The sequence below is a fragment of the Nelusetta ayraudi genome, unplaced genomic scaffold, assembly GCF_046127955.1.
Source record: "Nelusetta ayraudi isolate G7.1 ecotype Tasmania unplaced genomic scaffold, CSIRO-AGI_Nayr_v1 ptg000127l, whole genome shotgun sequence".
NCBI classification, from domain to species: domain Eukaryota; kingdom Metazoa; phylum Chordata; class Actinopteri; order Tetraodontiformes; family Monacanthidae; genus Nelusetta; species Nelusetta ayraudi.
Window position 1 is genome coordinate 164,350 of NW_027466177.1, and position 15,311 is coordinate 179,660.

General features: G+C 50.1%; 1 protein-coding gene across 7 annotated transcripts in view; it reads right to left on the minus strand.

Annotated features, from left to right (window-relative positions):
* neto1l (neuropilin (NRP) and tolloid (TLL)-like 1, like) overlaps positions 1-13,092 on the minus strand; it is a 52,831-nt gene extending 39,739 nt beyond the window's left edge. For 6 of the 7 annotated variants that reach the window (XR_012929377.1, XM_076050345.1, XM_076050343.1 and 3 more), the window contains exons 1-4: positions 12,040-13,092; positions 11,304-11,360; positions 11,060-11,194; positions 10,299-10,547 (exon numbers count right to left, since the gene is read on the minus strand). Coding sequence is in view for 6 of the 7 variants with exons in the window: in XM_076050345.1 (XP_075906460.1) it covers positions 10,299-10,547; positions 11,060-11,194; positions 11,304-11,360; positions 12,040-12,067 (469 nt within the window). In the remaining variant the exon portion in view is untranslated. The remainder of the gene's footprint in view (positions 1-10,298; positions 10,548-11,059; positions 11,195-11,303; positions 11,361-12,039) is intronic. The other variant, XM_076050342.1, reaches the window with a different exon arrangement.
* Positions 13,093-15,311: the final 2,219 nt, after the last annotated feature.

The window sequence follows — 15,311 nt, forward strand, 5'->3', positions numbered from 1 at the left end:
TCCTCTCGGTAAAATGTGACGCGAGACATAAACCCCCCCCAAAAAACATATTGAGCGCCCCCGCGGCTCCGCCACGCCGCCACTCGGAGCGGTTCCTCCCGCAGCAAGCCTGCCCTCTTCGGAGACGCAGAGAAATCAATGGCTCAGTCGCGCCCCCGTCGCGGTCGATCTCTCCCTCCAGCCACGAAAATGCAGCGTTTTTTTTTTCTTTACGAGAGGCTTTCAAAAACCTAATCCGTCCGACATCTCCCCGCACTTCTTTATTCGTCCGTCTCGCCGACCGGCGTGCGATTCTGCCCAAATCCCCTCCTAGGCTTTCACTTTGGTTTGTGCGGCGGCCGGATAAGCGCCGCCGCAGTGGGGATTAGCTCCCAAAATATGTGATTACAGACACAATAAACAACTGACGACTGGCCACTCCGGAGCGGGGCCCCTTTTGCGCACGGCGTGAGGGTTGAAATCGCAGTTGAGTCGCTGCGAAGCAGCAGCAGCAGCAGCAGCAAGTCAAAGGCGGGCAGAGAGTCCAAGTCGACGCTGCACGTCTTATTACCAACTGCAGAAAGGCACCATGGCATGACTTTTGAAATGACAGGCTGGGGAGTCGCCCAGAGGCTGGAAACAGTCTGACACACTGAACTGATATACACGTGTCCCACTAGGAACTGATGTGAATGTGAGCAGTACAGTACTTATCATGCATGCTGGACGTATGGGCAAAAAAGGAAGTGGATAATTAGATTTTTTTTTTTCATTCGTGCAGATATGACTGCTCAGTTTGTGTGTGTGTGTGTGTGTGTGTGTGTGTGTGTGTGTGCGCGCGTGCCCGTGTGGAAGGATTAGAACCAACGCACAGATTTGACTGGTTTCCTTGGGCTCAAATCCAGCTTTGCTGAAGCTTTGGAGGAGAAATTCACTCTCAGCGGCTTGTAAGGACACCCAACCCAGACAGTGGACGGCTACTCTGTCCTCGATTTAAACAAATGCAGGTCGTAATAATAAAAACAAGCTGTGTTTCATGAAGCTCAACTTGAGACACTAAACCAACTGGTCCTGGCCAGAAGAGTGGGCGTGCGCTCTTTTTGCACTTTGCACATCAATTGATCCTAAAGATCAGCAATGCTGCTTTCAGTTCTTACGTCCCCCATGCATAAAATGTTATTGAACACTGAAGAGGGGAAACTGTTCTTGTAAGGGGAAGGGCTGTTAGGCAGGAGGCAGGTTAAAAGCTGAAACCAGATTGGTTATTAAAGCTGGTTTCATATATGGTCTTTCTCCGGTACAAAATAACCAACACTTTGTATTTAACATTATTTCTTTTGGAATTTCCAAAGAATGCAGAGTCGGACCTGTGAGCAGATAAATTTGAGCTGCAGGATGGAACGTGTCTCAGCCTGTTCTGATGAACACAAAGTGCTTGACACATCCGAGCGAAAAAAAACAACACCAATCAGATTTCGAAAGTCGCCGTCTTTCGTTCTGTGGCAGCGACTGCCGCAAAACACCTGAAGTCAAGTGCCTTCCAAGGGCGAGTGCAGCCTAACTGACTCAAATTCCGGAAGAGAGAGAAATACCTTGTTCTTTCGCAAGCGTGGTGTCAGGAAGAGCAGTTTGCACTGCGTGTTCGGCAACAAGAGGAATTTCAGAGGCAACTGGCCTCCTCTTTACAGCCGGCGTCGGCTCCATGAATATTCAAAGCGGAGCCTCGAGGGGGGTGCGCGGAGCAAGCCCCAGCCTTTTATCGCCCCCCCCGCCGCCGCCCTCGAAGCGTGGCCATAACCTATTCGTAGCGGCCCAAATCTCTCTCTGAATCGTTGGATTTCTAGTTCCTCGTCGCTTCCTGCACTGGCTGGCTGTTCCTATTAGCTGCGCGGGGCCAGGGGATGGCGCTAGCCGGCAGCGGCGGCGGCCACATGCCCGGGCATCGTATAGGAGCGGCGTGATTAATTGAGCTCGGCAAATGGAAAATGAAACGGCGAGCGTGGCCGTGCTGTTCGGCAGGCTGTTAGCGCCGGGCCCCCGGAAAAGAAACGGAGATGAACACACGTGATCGACTTGCCGACTTTTCAATGGTCCTTGCCTTCGGCAGTCTGCCAGAAAGACTCTGGTCGCCCCCCCGACGGAAGGAGAGCGTCTTAATTGACTTTCTCCACTTCATCGGTGTACAATCAGCCGAATGAGGAGGACATAAAAACGTTGTACGGCGCCTCAATAGTCCCAGACGGATGTGCAGTCTCGTCCCCGTCGACAAGGACGACGGAAGACAAAAAAAAAAAACGCGCTGATGAGAAGCGACGCCTTCTCCCCCTCGCGCTCCCCCAACCGTGACGCGCTGTCAGCCTGACACCTCCACCGGCTTTCATGACTCAAGGTTTCAAAGGCCGGGCAAAACGTTTGACACCCTGGGATGGAACGGCTGAAACTCAAAACGGGCTCGCGGGGCACGACGCAATCTGTCACGCAATCTGTCACCGTGAAACTTTTTAATTGTAACCAAACAGTTCAGTAAAGGGACCATTTAATGCCCTTGCATTTTTTTTTTTTTTTAAATAATTTCTTTGCACAGATATTGAGGAAACTAAGACAGATGGGGCAACAAAAGCCTTTTTCTGATGATATAAACACCTGCCTGCAGCCTTCAGACATCAACAGATATTGACTATGATGGACTGAGGGCAGCCAGAGACTGTTTCGAATCATAAACCACTCGTCACCGCTTAAGTCTCAGGATGCGGGGGGAGCGGGGGGGGCTAATGAGATGCATTAACCCTCTAACACAGTCCCGCCAGAACACAGTGGCAAAGCCGCTATATGATCCGTGCCATCAAGCCACTCCGTTGTTTTCTCCTCTCAGGGGATATTGGAGGATATTGGACGCGGTCGCCCCGGCCTGAATGCAAAGAATCAAACTGTTTGTCATTCCGAGAGGCAGCGCGGATTAGTCAAATTCCACATCTCATGATCCCATAATGGTCTTGCCCTCCTTCACCGCTGACATCATTCTCCCAGCTGCAAAAAACAAAAGCTCCGCCACTACCTATTAAATTACTCGGGGATGCCAAAATGGGATTTAGATCCCTTTTTCCGAAATTCGCTCTCCGATCGCTAAGCCGGGGGTAACGCGGAGCCCCGCTCCCGCGCTGAAAGATGAATAGAATGCAGATAACTTCGAAGCTGATGGCTCATATTCCTTCGAGGCACTTGTCACGGGTTTTAAGAACTACCTAAGAGGAGCGGAGCAGCTGACGGGGGATGGCAACAAAACTCGTTGAGCATGAAAAACAATCTGCTCCGTCTTTTGTAATCAGAAGGGCACATCTGAAGCAACAAGCTCATTTATCTTCCGAGAGACAAAAAAAAAAAAAAAACACACAAAAGCAAAAGATTCAATGGATGGCCTGCTGTGTAGGATTTAGCAGCGTCTTACGGTAATAATAGCATATTGCGAACAATGGCGCTGACGTTAATCTCCCCTCTTTCTCATGTCAGTGTCGAAATCACAAGCAGGTCTGGCGCAGCAGGAATGTGATGCAGGTGGAAGATACTGGGACCGACTCGGAGAATGATGATGATGATGATGATGATGATCGGGCGAGGAATGGTGGTGGCTCAGTTGGAGGGGGCGCACACATTTCAAAAAGGAAGCAATGCTGACAATGAAGGAAGGAGGAGGGATGCCGAGGAAAAAACGTAGATGTTGTTGGGATGTCGCGCACTGAGCTTTTTGAGACGACAATTCTCAAAAGATACTTTCAATATAGGTACAAGCCTTAATGTTTGCATTAATCTTTGTTTCCCCCCCCCGCCCCACCTCTCCTAATGCAGCTCAGCGGCGAGATTCTGGTCCTCAGCCTTGACAGCCAAGGATCCATCGCGGCGATACGCCAACAAACAATGAGGTGTGGCGGCAAAAGCGGAGGAAGGGGATAAATATCGAAAACATGCAAATCTGCACCAGTCGGATGCCTTGCGCAACACAAGCGTCATATAGGGGGAAAGCGGGCGTGCGACCAACGGCACAATAGGCGGCTCCGACTACGGACGCAGCGCGGGAAGGACACCGGGGCCTTTTTTTTTTTGACAGGACGCCCAGACTGATACGCGTGCTTACAAGGGGCAAATACGGAGCGCAAACAAACAAATTCAGCGGCAGCCAACGTTCGCTTCGATGCCCGCTTGTCGAGCGACAGCAGAACGGCGTTTTTGAACCCCCTCCCCTCCTGCAGCATCTGCGGCCCAACAGCAGGCCTGGCGAACAAAACCGCCACAGAGGACGGGAGGCGGGGGGGCGGCCCGAGCCGTTGATTGATCTGCGGGGTAATTGCCTGGGAGGGCGAGGGAGCGGCTGCAGCGGCCAAAGGACATAAATATCAGCCATCCGGTTTGGAGGGTTGAGTTAAGTCCCCGCGGCCGCGATAAACTCCAGACTGGTTGTTCCCCAGAGTGAAGGCTCACCGCCTGATAAGCCGGCAAAAGGTCTCACGGAGGGATCTCGGCATCGAGGTGTGAAGTCGGCGGGAGGGTGGGAGAGGAGGAGCCAGGTGGGCTGGAAGTGGGTCAGCGAGTTGGAGAGCGTCACGGGAAGTCTTTTTGTGTGTTTTAGCGGCGTCGCTGAGCTGCACAGAAGGACTTCTAACTCGTGTTAAAAAGTTTCATCTGAAATATTTGCAGCAATAGCGAGAAACGTCGATCCCAGTGTGACATTTTCATGTTCTTTTTGTGCACGTTTTTTTTTTTTTTTTTTGCTTTACGTACACAGAAACCCTGTCACTAAATCAGTAGGTTTAGAGAGAGAAGAACTAAATACTGGACTGGCGACAATGCGCCGTGGCTTATTTTTTTCCAGTGGTCACTCAAGGTACTGCAGCCAAAAAAACCCATACGGCCCAAAAAGCATTTTCCCATTGCTCGCAATACAAAAAGCAACTTGTAAAACGGCTGACAGGATGATTGTGACCTGAAACGCGGTTCATAGTAATTCTTTCTATTGCCAATTTTTATATCCTGGACTTTTAATCTAGCTAGCTCCATGGGGCTGCGTAATGCGGAAGCAACCTGTAACCCAAAAACCCCCCAAAATGAATGAGCGGATAGACTGGATCTAGGGAGCTTCATTTTAACATTGTGGCCGCAAACACGATGGTGAAAAAAAAAAAATGGGGGCGGGGGAGTGTGCATGTAAAAGTAAGGTTGCAAATTAAATGTAGTCTCATCTTTCATGGAGCTGAGTCAACAGCCTTTAAGAAATGCACAGGCGCGGCCGGCAAGCAGAAAGGAGGCAGTGTTAGTCAGCGAGAGCGTGTGAGGGACAGAGGGATGAGTGAGCTGGGCTGGTGGGGGTGGTGTGCTGGGATTGAGGTGGGTGGGGGTGGTGCCATCGACCTCTCTCACAGCTGCAGGAGGTGTGCCTGCAATGCTAACCTCCCTCCATCCATCTCCCTTGCAGCACGGCCAGAGGGGAGAGCGCAGAGAGAAGGGTGTCCTCCTCACTCGGGCCCCGGCCAGGCAAAGACCCTCAATTCTTATTTTTCCTTTAACCATTTTTTTTTTTTTAAATCAGCAGAAAATTTCTTCCTGAAATGAGACTCAAAGACACAGACAGATGAGGGGCTTTTTTTCCCCCTCCACCTGGTAAAACCGTGCACGTACGTCTTATTTCTTTTCTCTCCTCTCTCCGCAGGCAAGAGAAAGCACAGACCCACGAAACATTCACGAGAAGGTATCCTCAGGAGTTCATTTCGCCCGGAGCTGCTGGCTTTGCTCGCACCTCAGCGGCGGCGGGGAGGCGTAAGAGGAGGGGAGCTAATGAAAACAAGCATCAGAGCAAAAACATTTATTCTTTCGGTGATTCACGAGGATCAGGTGAAGCGCAGTCCGGGCCTGGGCTGAGATCGCGAGGAGAAACGCCACGAAAAGCACACGGCAGGAGATTCTTTTTCTTTTTTATCTTCCCTCCCACCACATTTCTCCTCATGAATTTCATCAATCTACCCTCGCCGCTCCTTTGTGGACGTGAACCTCTACCGGTGTCGGGGCCGCGGAAAATGGATTTTTTTTTACTCCTGGCGCCCTAGGTGTTGTACCAGTGTGGGACAAAGTTACGACAATGTTTTTATAATAGACTCGGCTTGAGAGCGATCCCATAGGAATGAAGTGGAGGGCGGGGAGGAGGGTAAAAAAGAAAAAAAAGAAGGCGAGAGCACATCTTACGAGGCTCCGTTTCATCTCGGGATCCTGCACGGCCTCGTTGCGGCCGGGCAGCTAAGTCACGGCTCGTGCATGCTGAGCGGTGTTTTACAGGCCTCAGTCAGTAGCTCGGCTGATGTGGGCACAGACAGCTTGAATAGGAAAGTGAAAACCTTGAAAAAAAGGTTCAATGCTAACGGAGCAGATCTTCCCTGTAGCTACAGACAAGCTTCATTTTGCTGGTTCAGGCAATTTTAACAGTGTATTTTACTGCAAACTTATGTCGATTGTTCCTTCGTTCTCCGATTTCCGTGCACCTGGGGAGCAACCTCTGTCACTTTGGGTTGGAGGATGCAGGTAACGGTGATCAGGGGTCACGGCTGTGTACTCTCAGCCAATCTGGAGAATGCCAGCGTCTTTGGAACCGCTGCACTGACAATCCAGCAGCTGTGGCTCAACACAAAGCCAGTCAAACATTTAAAGGTCACACGCCGCCGCCGGGCAAGCAACTCCGGAGACAGATGTGTGACTATGCAACCGGCGAACTTTCTGAAAAAGCGGCAGCAGCAGTAGCGGCAGCAGCAGTAGCGGCAGCAGCAGTAGCGGCAGCGGCAGCGGCAGCAGCGGCGGCGGTGTTAGCGCAGCCGTGGAAGGAAGTTCCCGCCAAGAGCAGAGGAGTCCATCTCTCAGGTTCAATTTTCAATTTTCCAGTTTGAGCCCATTTGGACTCAATCTCACGGCCCAGCCTCCTTTATGAAAGGGCCATATATCCTATTCCAGCTATAATCTTATATGACTTCATTCCATTGTAGAAAAAAAAAAAAAAAATCTCATTTCAATTATAACTTGGCCAGGCTTTAAGGTGCTGATATCAATCTGTGTCATCTTAGGTCTAGATTTATTAACCGTCGCCCAAATCTTACGTAACGGAAGACGGATGGGTGGTGGCGTCGCGACAACTGAAGGTGACTCAAGTTGCGCTGCCGCACCAGGCTGATCACCTGTTGTGTTGTACTGGGGAGTTGAACCCACGCCTGTACAAATATTACTCTTGAGCCAAGGTCCCACTGATTCAATGACAGTCTGATCCCAGTTTGGGCCCTGCAGAGCTGACAATGTCATCGCTCCGTCCCTACCCAGACATTAGCATTAGTCTGGGGTAGTGTGTAAATGTCAGAGAGGGATTCCATCCTTACCAGAGTAACCAAGCCTGTGTCCCTCAGCGAGGGCGGCCCTCCGCCCTGCAGCCCTGACGGTTCTTCTCGATCATCTCCATTATTTCTGGAATAATCCAGCGCGACTGCTGAATTCTTCACATTTTCTGTTCTTTGGCGTCTTTGTTTTCTTTAGTCCCTGGTCTAGTGGGTGTTTCACAAACCCAGAAATGAAAACAGTCATCCATCCATCCATTTTCTGTCACCTATTAGAGTTGCCAATCATCCCAACGTGGATGTCAGGGTGTACCTGGTGGGAAGCCACACTGGCGACTGTAGCCCCAGGGCAGCTGTGGCTACACATGTAGCTTACCACCACCAGTGTGAATGTGGTGTGAATGAGTCATGGGTTCAATGTAAAGAGCTTTAGGTGCCTTGAAAAGCGCCATATAAATCCGATCTATTATTACTGCCACGAGGAGAACTACAAACTCAAAAGGCGTCCGGAGTCCAGGTGCTCGCGACCTCCTTGCCATGAGGTGGCAGCACTAACCTCCGCACCATGAAAACAGACTTTCCAAAACTTGACAGCGCAGCATGACTTCTTTTTTTTTTTTTTTTTCAAACAATGACGATATTAGACACCAATGCCATGCAAGCAGATATGCAAGTATACAGCGTGCACATCCTTTGATATTTTCTCTTTCTAGATAGAAGAGTGTGCGGCATACAAAGGCCTGCTTCAAAACCCTCCCAAAAACAAGCTGCAGTGTATGCTGCAGAGGTACAAAAAAGAAAAAGAAAAAAGAAAGTAAGAAAAAGAAGCTCGGCTGTTGATGCAAGGAAAGTATGATGCATCTGGGTGTAATTTTTTTTTTTTTTTTTTGGACAAACAAATTGCACATCACATCACTGTGGCAGCCAACTTCATTTAATCACTGCACTGACTCAACCCTCTGGAGGGTGTTACACCAGCGCTTCCTCACGTCCTCCAAAGCCACGTATAAAATTGGATGCATCGCGTCTGCAGACTTTAAGTGCCTCACCTCAGCGCACGCCAAACCGGATACTGGGACAAAAGCCTGCCGATGAACGGAGGAGCAGCGGCGGCGGCTGCATTATCCGCATTAGTCGTCAAGAGGCAGAGACTTTAAAAAAAAAAAAAAAGGGTGGGGGGAGAGGGGGGCTGAGTGTGAAGGGGAGGTGTGAGAGTTGTCTCTCCCTCCTCCCCCGTTTTTTAATCTCTCTGCCGCTAAAACGCCCGGAAGTACAACAGGGTGGGAGGAGCCGATTGACGCCACCTTTGCCCCCCCCCCCCCCCACTCCCCTCCCAATTCATCAGCGTTAAATTAGCGCGGTGAGCGAGAGCGGCCGCAGATGGGGAGACGCCGCGGCACCCGCCAGATTCCCCAGGAACAAAGTCAAGTGAATTTTAATTCACTTTAATTATGCAAATCATATGCCACAGATATTCGGTGTCAAGTTGAGAGGCTGAGCTTTTTCTTTTCTCTCAGCAAATTTTCAACGAGGCTCCCGGGAGGAGCAGGCGGCGGAAGCGACACTTCGAAGGCACTCCCATATCCAGGTCCCAGCTGGGCTTTTTGTCGTCCTTTTGAGGGCTTCGACGAATGACAAATGCTCCCGTTTCTTTTGGGTTTAAGTGGAGCACGAGTGGCGTACTGCGTGTTTTCAGCACGACCACTAATGCTTAGTTTATTGACTGAAAAAGATAGGAGGGAGCTGTGAAGGAAGCCAAGTCATAGGGATATGATGTCTATCAAAATAACCATTGAAAAAAGATAAGTGATTTGGACAGAAAAAATCATTTTAAACTGCTGTCATGTTTCCGTAATGTTAACGGGATAGCGGTAAAATATGATCCTAAAACTATGCAGAACGGTTGATTGGTTGCAGCGTATCAGGATGTATTTTCATAAAAATCCCGTGGCGGCTGAGTTCATAAACTGATCCTTATACACAAAGGATCAATGGAAACAGCTCAACTGAAGTCATCTACTTTTTGCAATTACAGGCCACTAATGCCTCCGGTCAGTCTCATCTCTGGACTGTAAAGCTGCGCCAAAAATCTCAAAATCTGACTTAATCTGCGTATTTTCTGTTGAACTCCTTTCCATAAACCAGTACAAGTACTCTTCTGGGTATAGAACCGACTCATCCTTATGTTTAATTCCCTTGACCTCCATGTCATTGTTGAATCCCCCCCACCCCCCCACCCCCCGAAAAAGATGACATCCTGACAGCACATTGACGGTATCTTTCATCCATAGCGCCGGTCAATCTCGTCACTAAGCTAGTGGCAAAAGGTTAACGGCTAAACAATAAGTACACTTGTGTCTCCCCAGCACCTCTGAGGAGGCTGTGGGATGTGGAACCAAAGCATACAGTTCACGTTTCCTGGGACGGTGCCATCCAAGCCTCAAACTCAGCAAATTAATAAAAAAAAAAAAGTTGACAGTGTTATTAAATCCAGTCAAGTGTGGGAACGTTTCCCCGTCTACGGCACTAATTTCTCCTGATCCATCCGCTCACTGCTTCAGCGGCGGCATCTCAAGCAGAGATAAGGCAAATTAGGAAAAGCAAGCTCTCCATTTGCCAACATTGGTGGCATTTTTCCTTTTTTCCCCTCCTTTGGCTCGCTGCTGAGAGACTGCGTAAAAAATAATAATAAAAAAAATTCACCGTTGACCCACATCACTCCTGATATCACTCCCAGTGATAAATAACAGCCTATAGCCCAGCTCCAAGAAGGTCCGAGTCACTGGCAGTATATCTGCAGTGAAAACACTGAGCGTGTGCAGACAGACAATCAATAAAACTGGAAGAGGCTCCCGCACCGGCGAGCCCCCCGCTTGTTTGCTAGTCGCTCGGAAGTGCGCTGCTTAGCAGCGTGAAGCCCGCGCACGAGAGCGAGGGGCCAGGGCGGACACGACGGCGGCGTACCTGCGGTGAAGTTGTAGCTGGCCGAAAATCCCACCGCTTCCAGCTCGCCGTCCGTCACAAATTTTATCCACAGGTATCGGCCGCTACTCCTGATATCGGGCGGGCTGTGCTGACCGCAGTAGCGCCCCAGAATCGGGGAGAAGCCAAAGGGTCCATCCCGAACCTCGATGTTGTCAAATTTACATTCCCAAGAGGACTCGATGGAGTAGTTCTCCTCAAAGTGCAGGTCGATGCACTGGCGTGGCGGGGCTGGGCGGCGCAGATGAATCAGGAGAAGAAGACGAAGAAGAAGAAGAAGAAGAAGAAGAAGGAAAATATTACAAAGTTACACAGAGCATGGATGAGCAAAAACCTTCATCAGCAACCGGCAGGTAGCAATACAAACATCCAGCATTGGTTATTTTTTATTTTGAAAAATATTTCACATTGAAATTACTTAATGTAGACAAAATTTCATATTGGGTCACTCAATCTGTGCTTAAAGGCCCAGAATGTCATAAATACTACCATCTCATGGTAAGAATGTGTACTGCAGGCGCTGTTAAAGTTCTTCCCTGTTTTTTGATGTTTCTCTGGACTGCACATCATTCTTACAGTAAAACACTTTCGTTGCAATGTTGCCCCTCTTTCTGCAATTACAAATGCTCTGAAAAACCGCAGATGATTTCAAGGAGCTAAAAAAAAGACCCAACTGCTGCCACTGGATACCTTTGAATGTTACACACCGGGCCTTTAAAGAGAGTCCTAAGGAGGGTATTTACCTTCAAGGATGTAAACACACTCGGTGTCTGGGGGGTACTTGTTTGGGTAATTGGGGGAAGTGAAGAGGCCTCCTTCTGATTCCTTCACCCACGTTCCACACTGACCGGCGGGCTTCACCCCTGAGTTGTTTTTCACTGAAACACACAAGGGAGGCGTGAGACTACGTACTTAAGGAATGGGTGTTTAATGAAAGGAGACGTGGCAGCAAGCAGCAGCAGCAGCCGCCGCCGCCGTGGAGATTACCGGCTGTATCCTTCCTTGTTGCCCCAGACAACCCGAGTAAGAGAAGACTTGCAACAACTGGAGGAGCAGAAGAGACAAACACATTTCTGATGAAAGACTGTGACGTTTGCAGGTGTCAGCCCGCCCAACCCCCGCCCCCCCACCCCCATTTTCTAAACAAAGCAGCTGTGATTCAGACAGGTGGAAATGAAAATGATTTTTTTGTTCCATGCATTTTAACAGAGCAGCGTGTTGCTCAGAGGGCTGAAAGTTGAATAGAAGAGTTCCTCGATTGTGTACCGCAGCAAGAGATTCCATTAAATATCATCGCTCACCATGAATTATCAAAAGAAAAAAAGCACAATAAGAGCTAAACCATAAATTAGACTACGTAGCCTGTGGAATGTAGCTTAGTCAGAACCTTTTGACTCGCTGCGTCGGGCAAGACTGACTTAAATCATTGCCAAAAGTTAAATGTGCCTCACGTGTGCCACGAAATCTCTGCATCACAAAATGCGACACAGGTGAGGAAACGGTGAGAAAACGCAGGCGAACTAACAAACAGCATTAGCACCGGCAGAGGGTTTAAGAACGGAGGAATGGATTTCACTGCCCAGAATTCCAAGCTCCGCGTCTATCTGTTGCTCTGACGGCGGCTTCGGGAGCAGAGTCCTCTCCCTTCTTAGTGACCCGAACGAGGCGCGAGGTCTTGGAGCGGGGTCTCCTGCGCGCTCGGCTGGCTGACGGGTTGTCTTACCGTGAAGGAAGCTGTGCCCATGTACCATGTCTGTTCCTTTCACAAACGGCTTCAGACTCAACTACTTCCATTTAGATCCAGGGGATACTTGAGGTGGAACGCAAGGAGGTGGTGGAGACGTGAGAGTGTTCACACCTGGGGAGCCGCTCGTACCGAGGAGGAGGAGGAGAAGAAGAAAAAGCAGAAATATACTTCCTTACTGTGTGATGGGGAGGGTGAGTTAAAATCCTGGAGAAAAAAACAAAACAAAACTAATCACCAGTTTCATACAGAACCAACAACAGTTCCAAACATTCGTCCGATTTCCATCCAAGCTTCTCTAATACCCTTTGGTGCTTTTGGTGCACTGAAAGGATTAATAGTCCCGTCATCAGCGCTCCTCTAATCGCTCCACCTTTGCAATCTTCTTTTGGAAAATATCATGGACAGCCTTATTTCGCCCCCTCTGATCCCGTTATCAGGAGAGCAGATCCCGCGGCAGGAGCACGCCAGACCGCGCGGCGCTCGTCATCCCCGCTGCGGCTTCTGTGGCTCTCGCCGGATGCGTGGAATCCGTCGGAGGCGCACATTTAAAACGAAGGATGAACGGAAGGAGGGGTGAAAACAGAAGAAGAAGAAGAAGAAGACGAAGAAGAAAAAACACAACTAAGTGGATTTTCGTTCGTTCGGCGTCTTGAAAAATATCAGTGCTGCGCGTGAGCTCATCCCTCCGCCTCGGCTCCGGTCTCGTGTGGAGTCCCCGCAGCCAGCAGGAGTTAATGTATGATCTCCCTCCTTCTCTCCCTTCTCCCTGCCTGCCTCCCTCTGTCTCTCTCTTTCTCTCTCTCTCTCTCTCTCTCGCCCTCCCTCACTCCCTTCTTCCTTCCGTCCTTCCTTCCTTCCGTTCACTCAGCGCGGCAGTCCAATGCGCCACGATCCGCGCGTACTTTTGACGCACGCATTTAAAAACTTCTTGGGGGTTGGCGCGCGCGCGCGAGCACGCAGCCGCATGCGCGCAAAGGGGGCCGTCGGCGGTGAGAGAGGGGGTTGGTGGGAGTGCTCGTGTGTGTGTGTGTGTGTGTGTGTGTGTGTGTGTGTGTGTGTGTGTGTGTCGAGGCATTCGCGCACCGCAGAAATTCATTTCGTCTCGCTGCGATTCCCCCCCCTTCGTCTTTCCTGCGTAACGGAAACGGAAAGGTAAGCAGAAAAAGGCAATGAGCGGGGTAATGGAATAAAGAAGCAATAAGGCGCACATGCCGAGGAGTCCGACCACTGTGACGTGGAAAGACCGCGGAGTGAAGGGGGGATATAAAGCAAGACTGTCCTCTGTGATGGAAAACGCAAAAAGCGCACCGGATGTCATCCTCCGTTTTTCCCCCTTTATCTCCAAACCACTTTTTTTCTGCATCAAACTCAGATTTTTTTTTTCTCCCCCCGCTGTATTTTTAAGCGGCGCCCTTTCACAAGACAACACTATGCATCGCTGCTTGAATGCGACGGACAGAGGGCTCGACCAATCACCTTTCAAGTTAGTTTTTTTCTCTCCCTTGAAAATGGTTCCAAACACCGTCTGTGGGCTCTTAACCAAATGGATACGTGAGGTAAATGCAAAGGGCTCATTCCAGGAAACATTCCAACCGACGTGCCCGGTTGATTCCCTCCCACGGTCATTTTCAAAACACTAAATCAAAGGCGTCTGAAGTTGTGACAGAATGTGACATTCCCCACCTTGCTGCTGTTGTTGTTGTCGTTGTTGTCGTTGTTGTTGTTGTTGTTGTTGTTGTTTTTACCCCGCTTCTTTTCCTTGATTTGAACCACCCTCTCTGGCAGAATACCCACACACACATCCTGTGAGTGTGTGTTATAGTCACACTCACACCTGATGACAAAGCTGATCTGAGCGCGCCCGGGGGACGAGTCAGGGTCTCAGCCATCCCCCAAAAATAGTCTTGGCACCTGGCAGACAATATCCATCTTCAGACACGCCGCTGCTGCAGAGGCAATCTTGGAGCCAGCGTCTATTTTAAAATCGCCCGCTGGCGTCGGGATCAGCCTAAAATACGCTTGTTGATGAACCGCCCTGATGGTGGACAGCCTCTGGCGCGCTGACTTTGTCTGTTCTTCTTCCTCCAACGCGTTCCTCCTTCAGCTGCAAAAAGGGGGCCTCTTGAGATGTCCAGGATGAAGACTCACCGTCTCCCACGTCCTCCTCTTAATTACATCCTCCAGCCGGGGACTGGCCTGTTGTTAGTCGCTGCTCAAGCGTTTTTGTTTCTGGTTTCTACGGCAGGTGACGCACGTGGGAGCAGAACCCTCTGCGGGCTAATGGGCTCCTGCTAATCTGTTACACAGAGTGATTTAGTAGCCGTGGGATTCAGACCATCGGATGCGAGAATGGGAGCTTAGCCGCTCACTTTTTCTTTGCAGCAGGACAATCAACTCCCAACTCCCAACTCCCAACGGCCAAATTTCAACAAATAGAATTCGAAAGGTCAATTTTCAGCAAAGCGAGAGGGATGCAGCCAAACACAAAGCAGCGGCCCGCGGCTTGTATTATTGCCGAACAACGGGGGGCGGGCGGGGGGGCGCCGCGGGCGCCTCCACGACTCCTGCAGCTGCAACACGGCAGAGTTCCTGATGGCTGAACTCGCACACGGAAGCGGCGGAGCCATATGGGAGTTATTCAAATGAGGCTTATCTGGTTCGCCGTACGCAACAGCAGCAGCAGCACCAGCAGCAGCAGCAGCCCCGGTGAATTCAACAGTGGGGCCTCCACTTAAGCCCCGCCCCCCTCCTCCCCACCCGCCGCGCACACAGAGCTCGCGCACGTCCGTCGGAGAACGGAACGCCGCGGAAGAGGAGGAAGCGGCGGGAATTATTCATTCAACACAAATCTACAAGTCCACAGTTTTTAATGAAGGAAGTCCGTTGTTTGGTGCCGGAGACACCGTTGTGCTGCGTCGGCCCTCGCCAACATTTGTAATTGTAATCAGTCTGGGGGAAAAGGGACACCTGAGGCAGGAAGTGCACACACGCGCGCACTCACAGCCAGACAAACACTTTATATTCATCTTTTTGCTGTTGTATCTACTGTCAATTGTGAGGCTACAGACAAAAGCCCACACTTTATTATTGAGCACGTCAATTCTATTAATCCAGGACTCGAGTCTTTTCCGCCCAGTGAGTGAATGAAGAGACGATGGCTTCCACCAAGGCCCGCCCCGTCTGTCGCACTGAAATAGATGTTTTTAAAAAGATTTTTTTTTCTTTTTCTTTTTAATCTTATGTGCTTT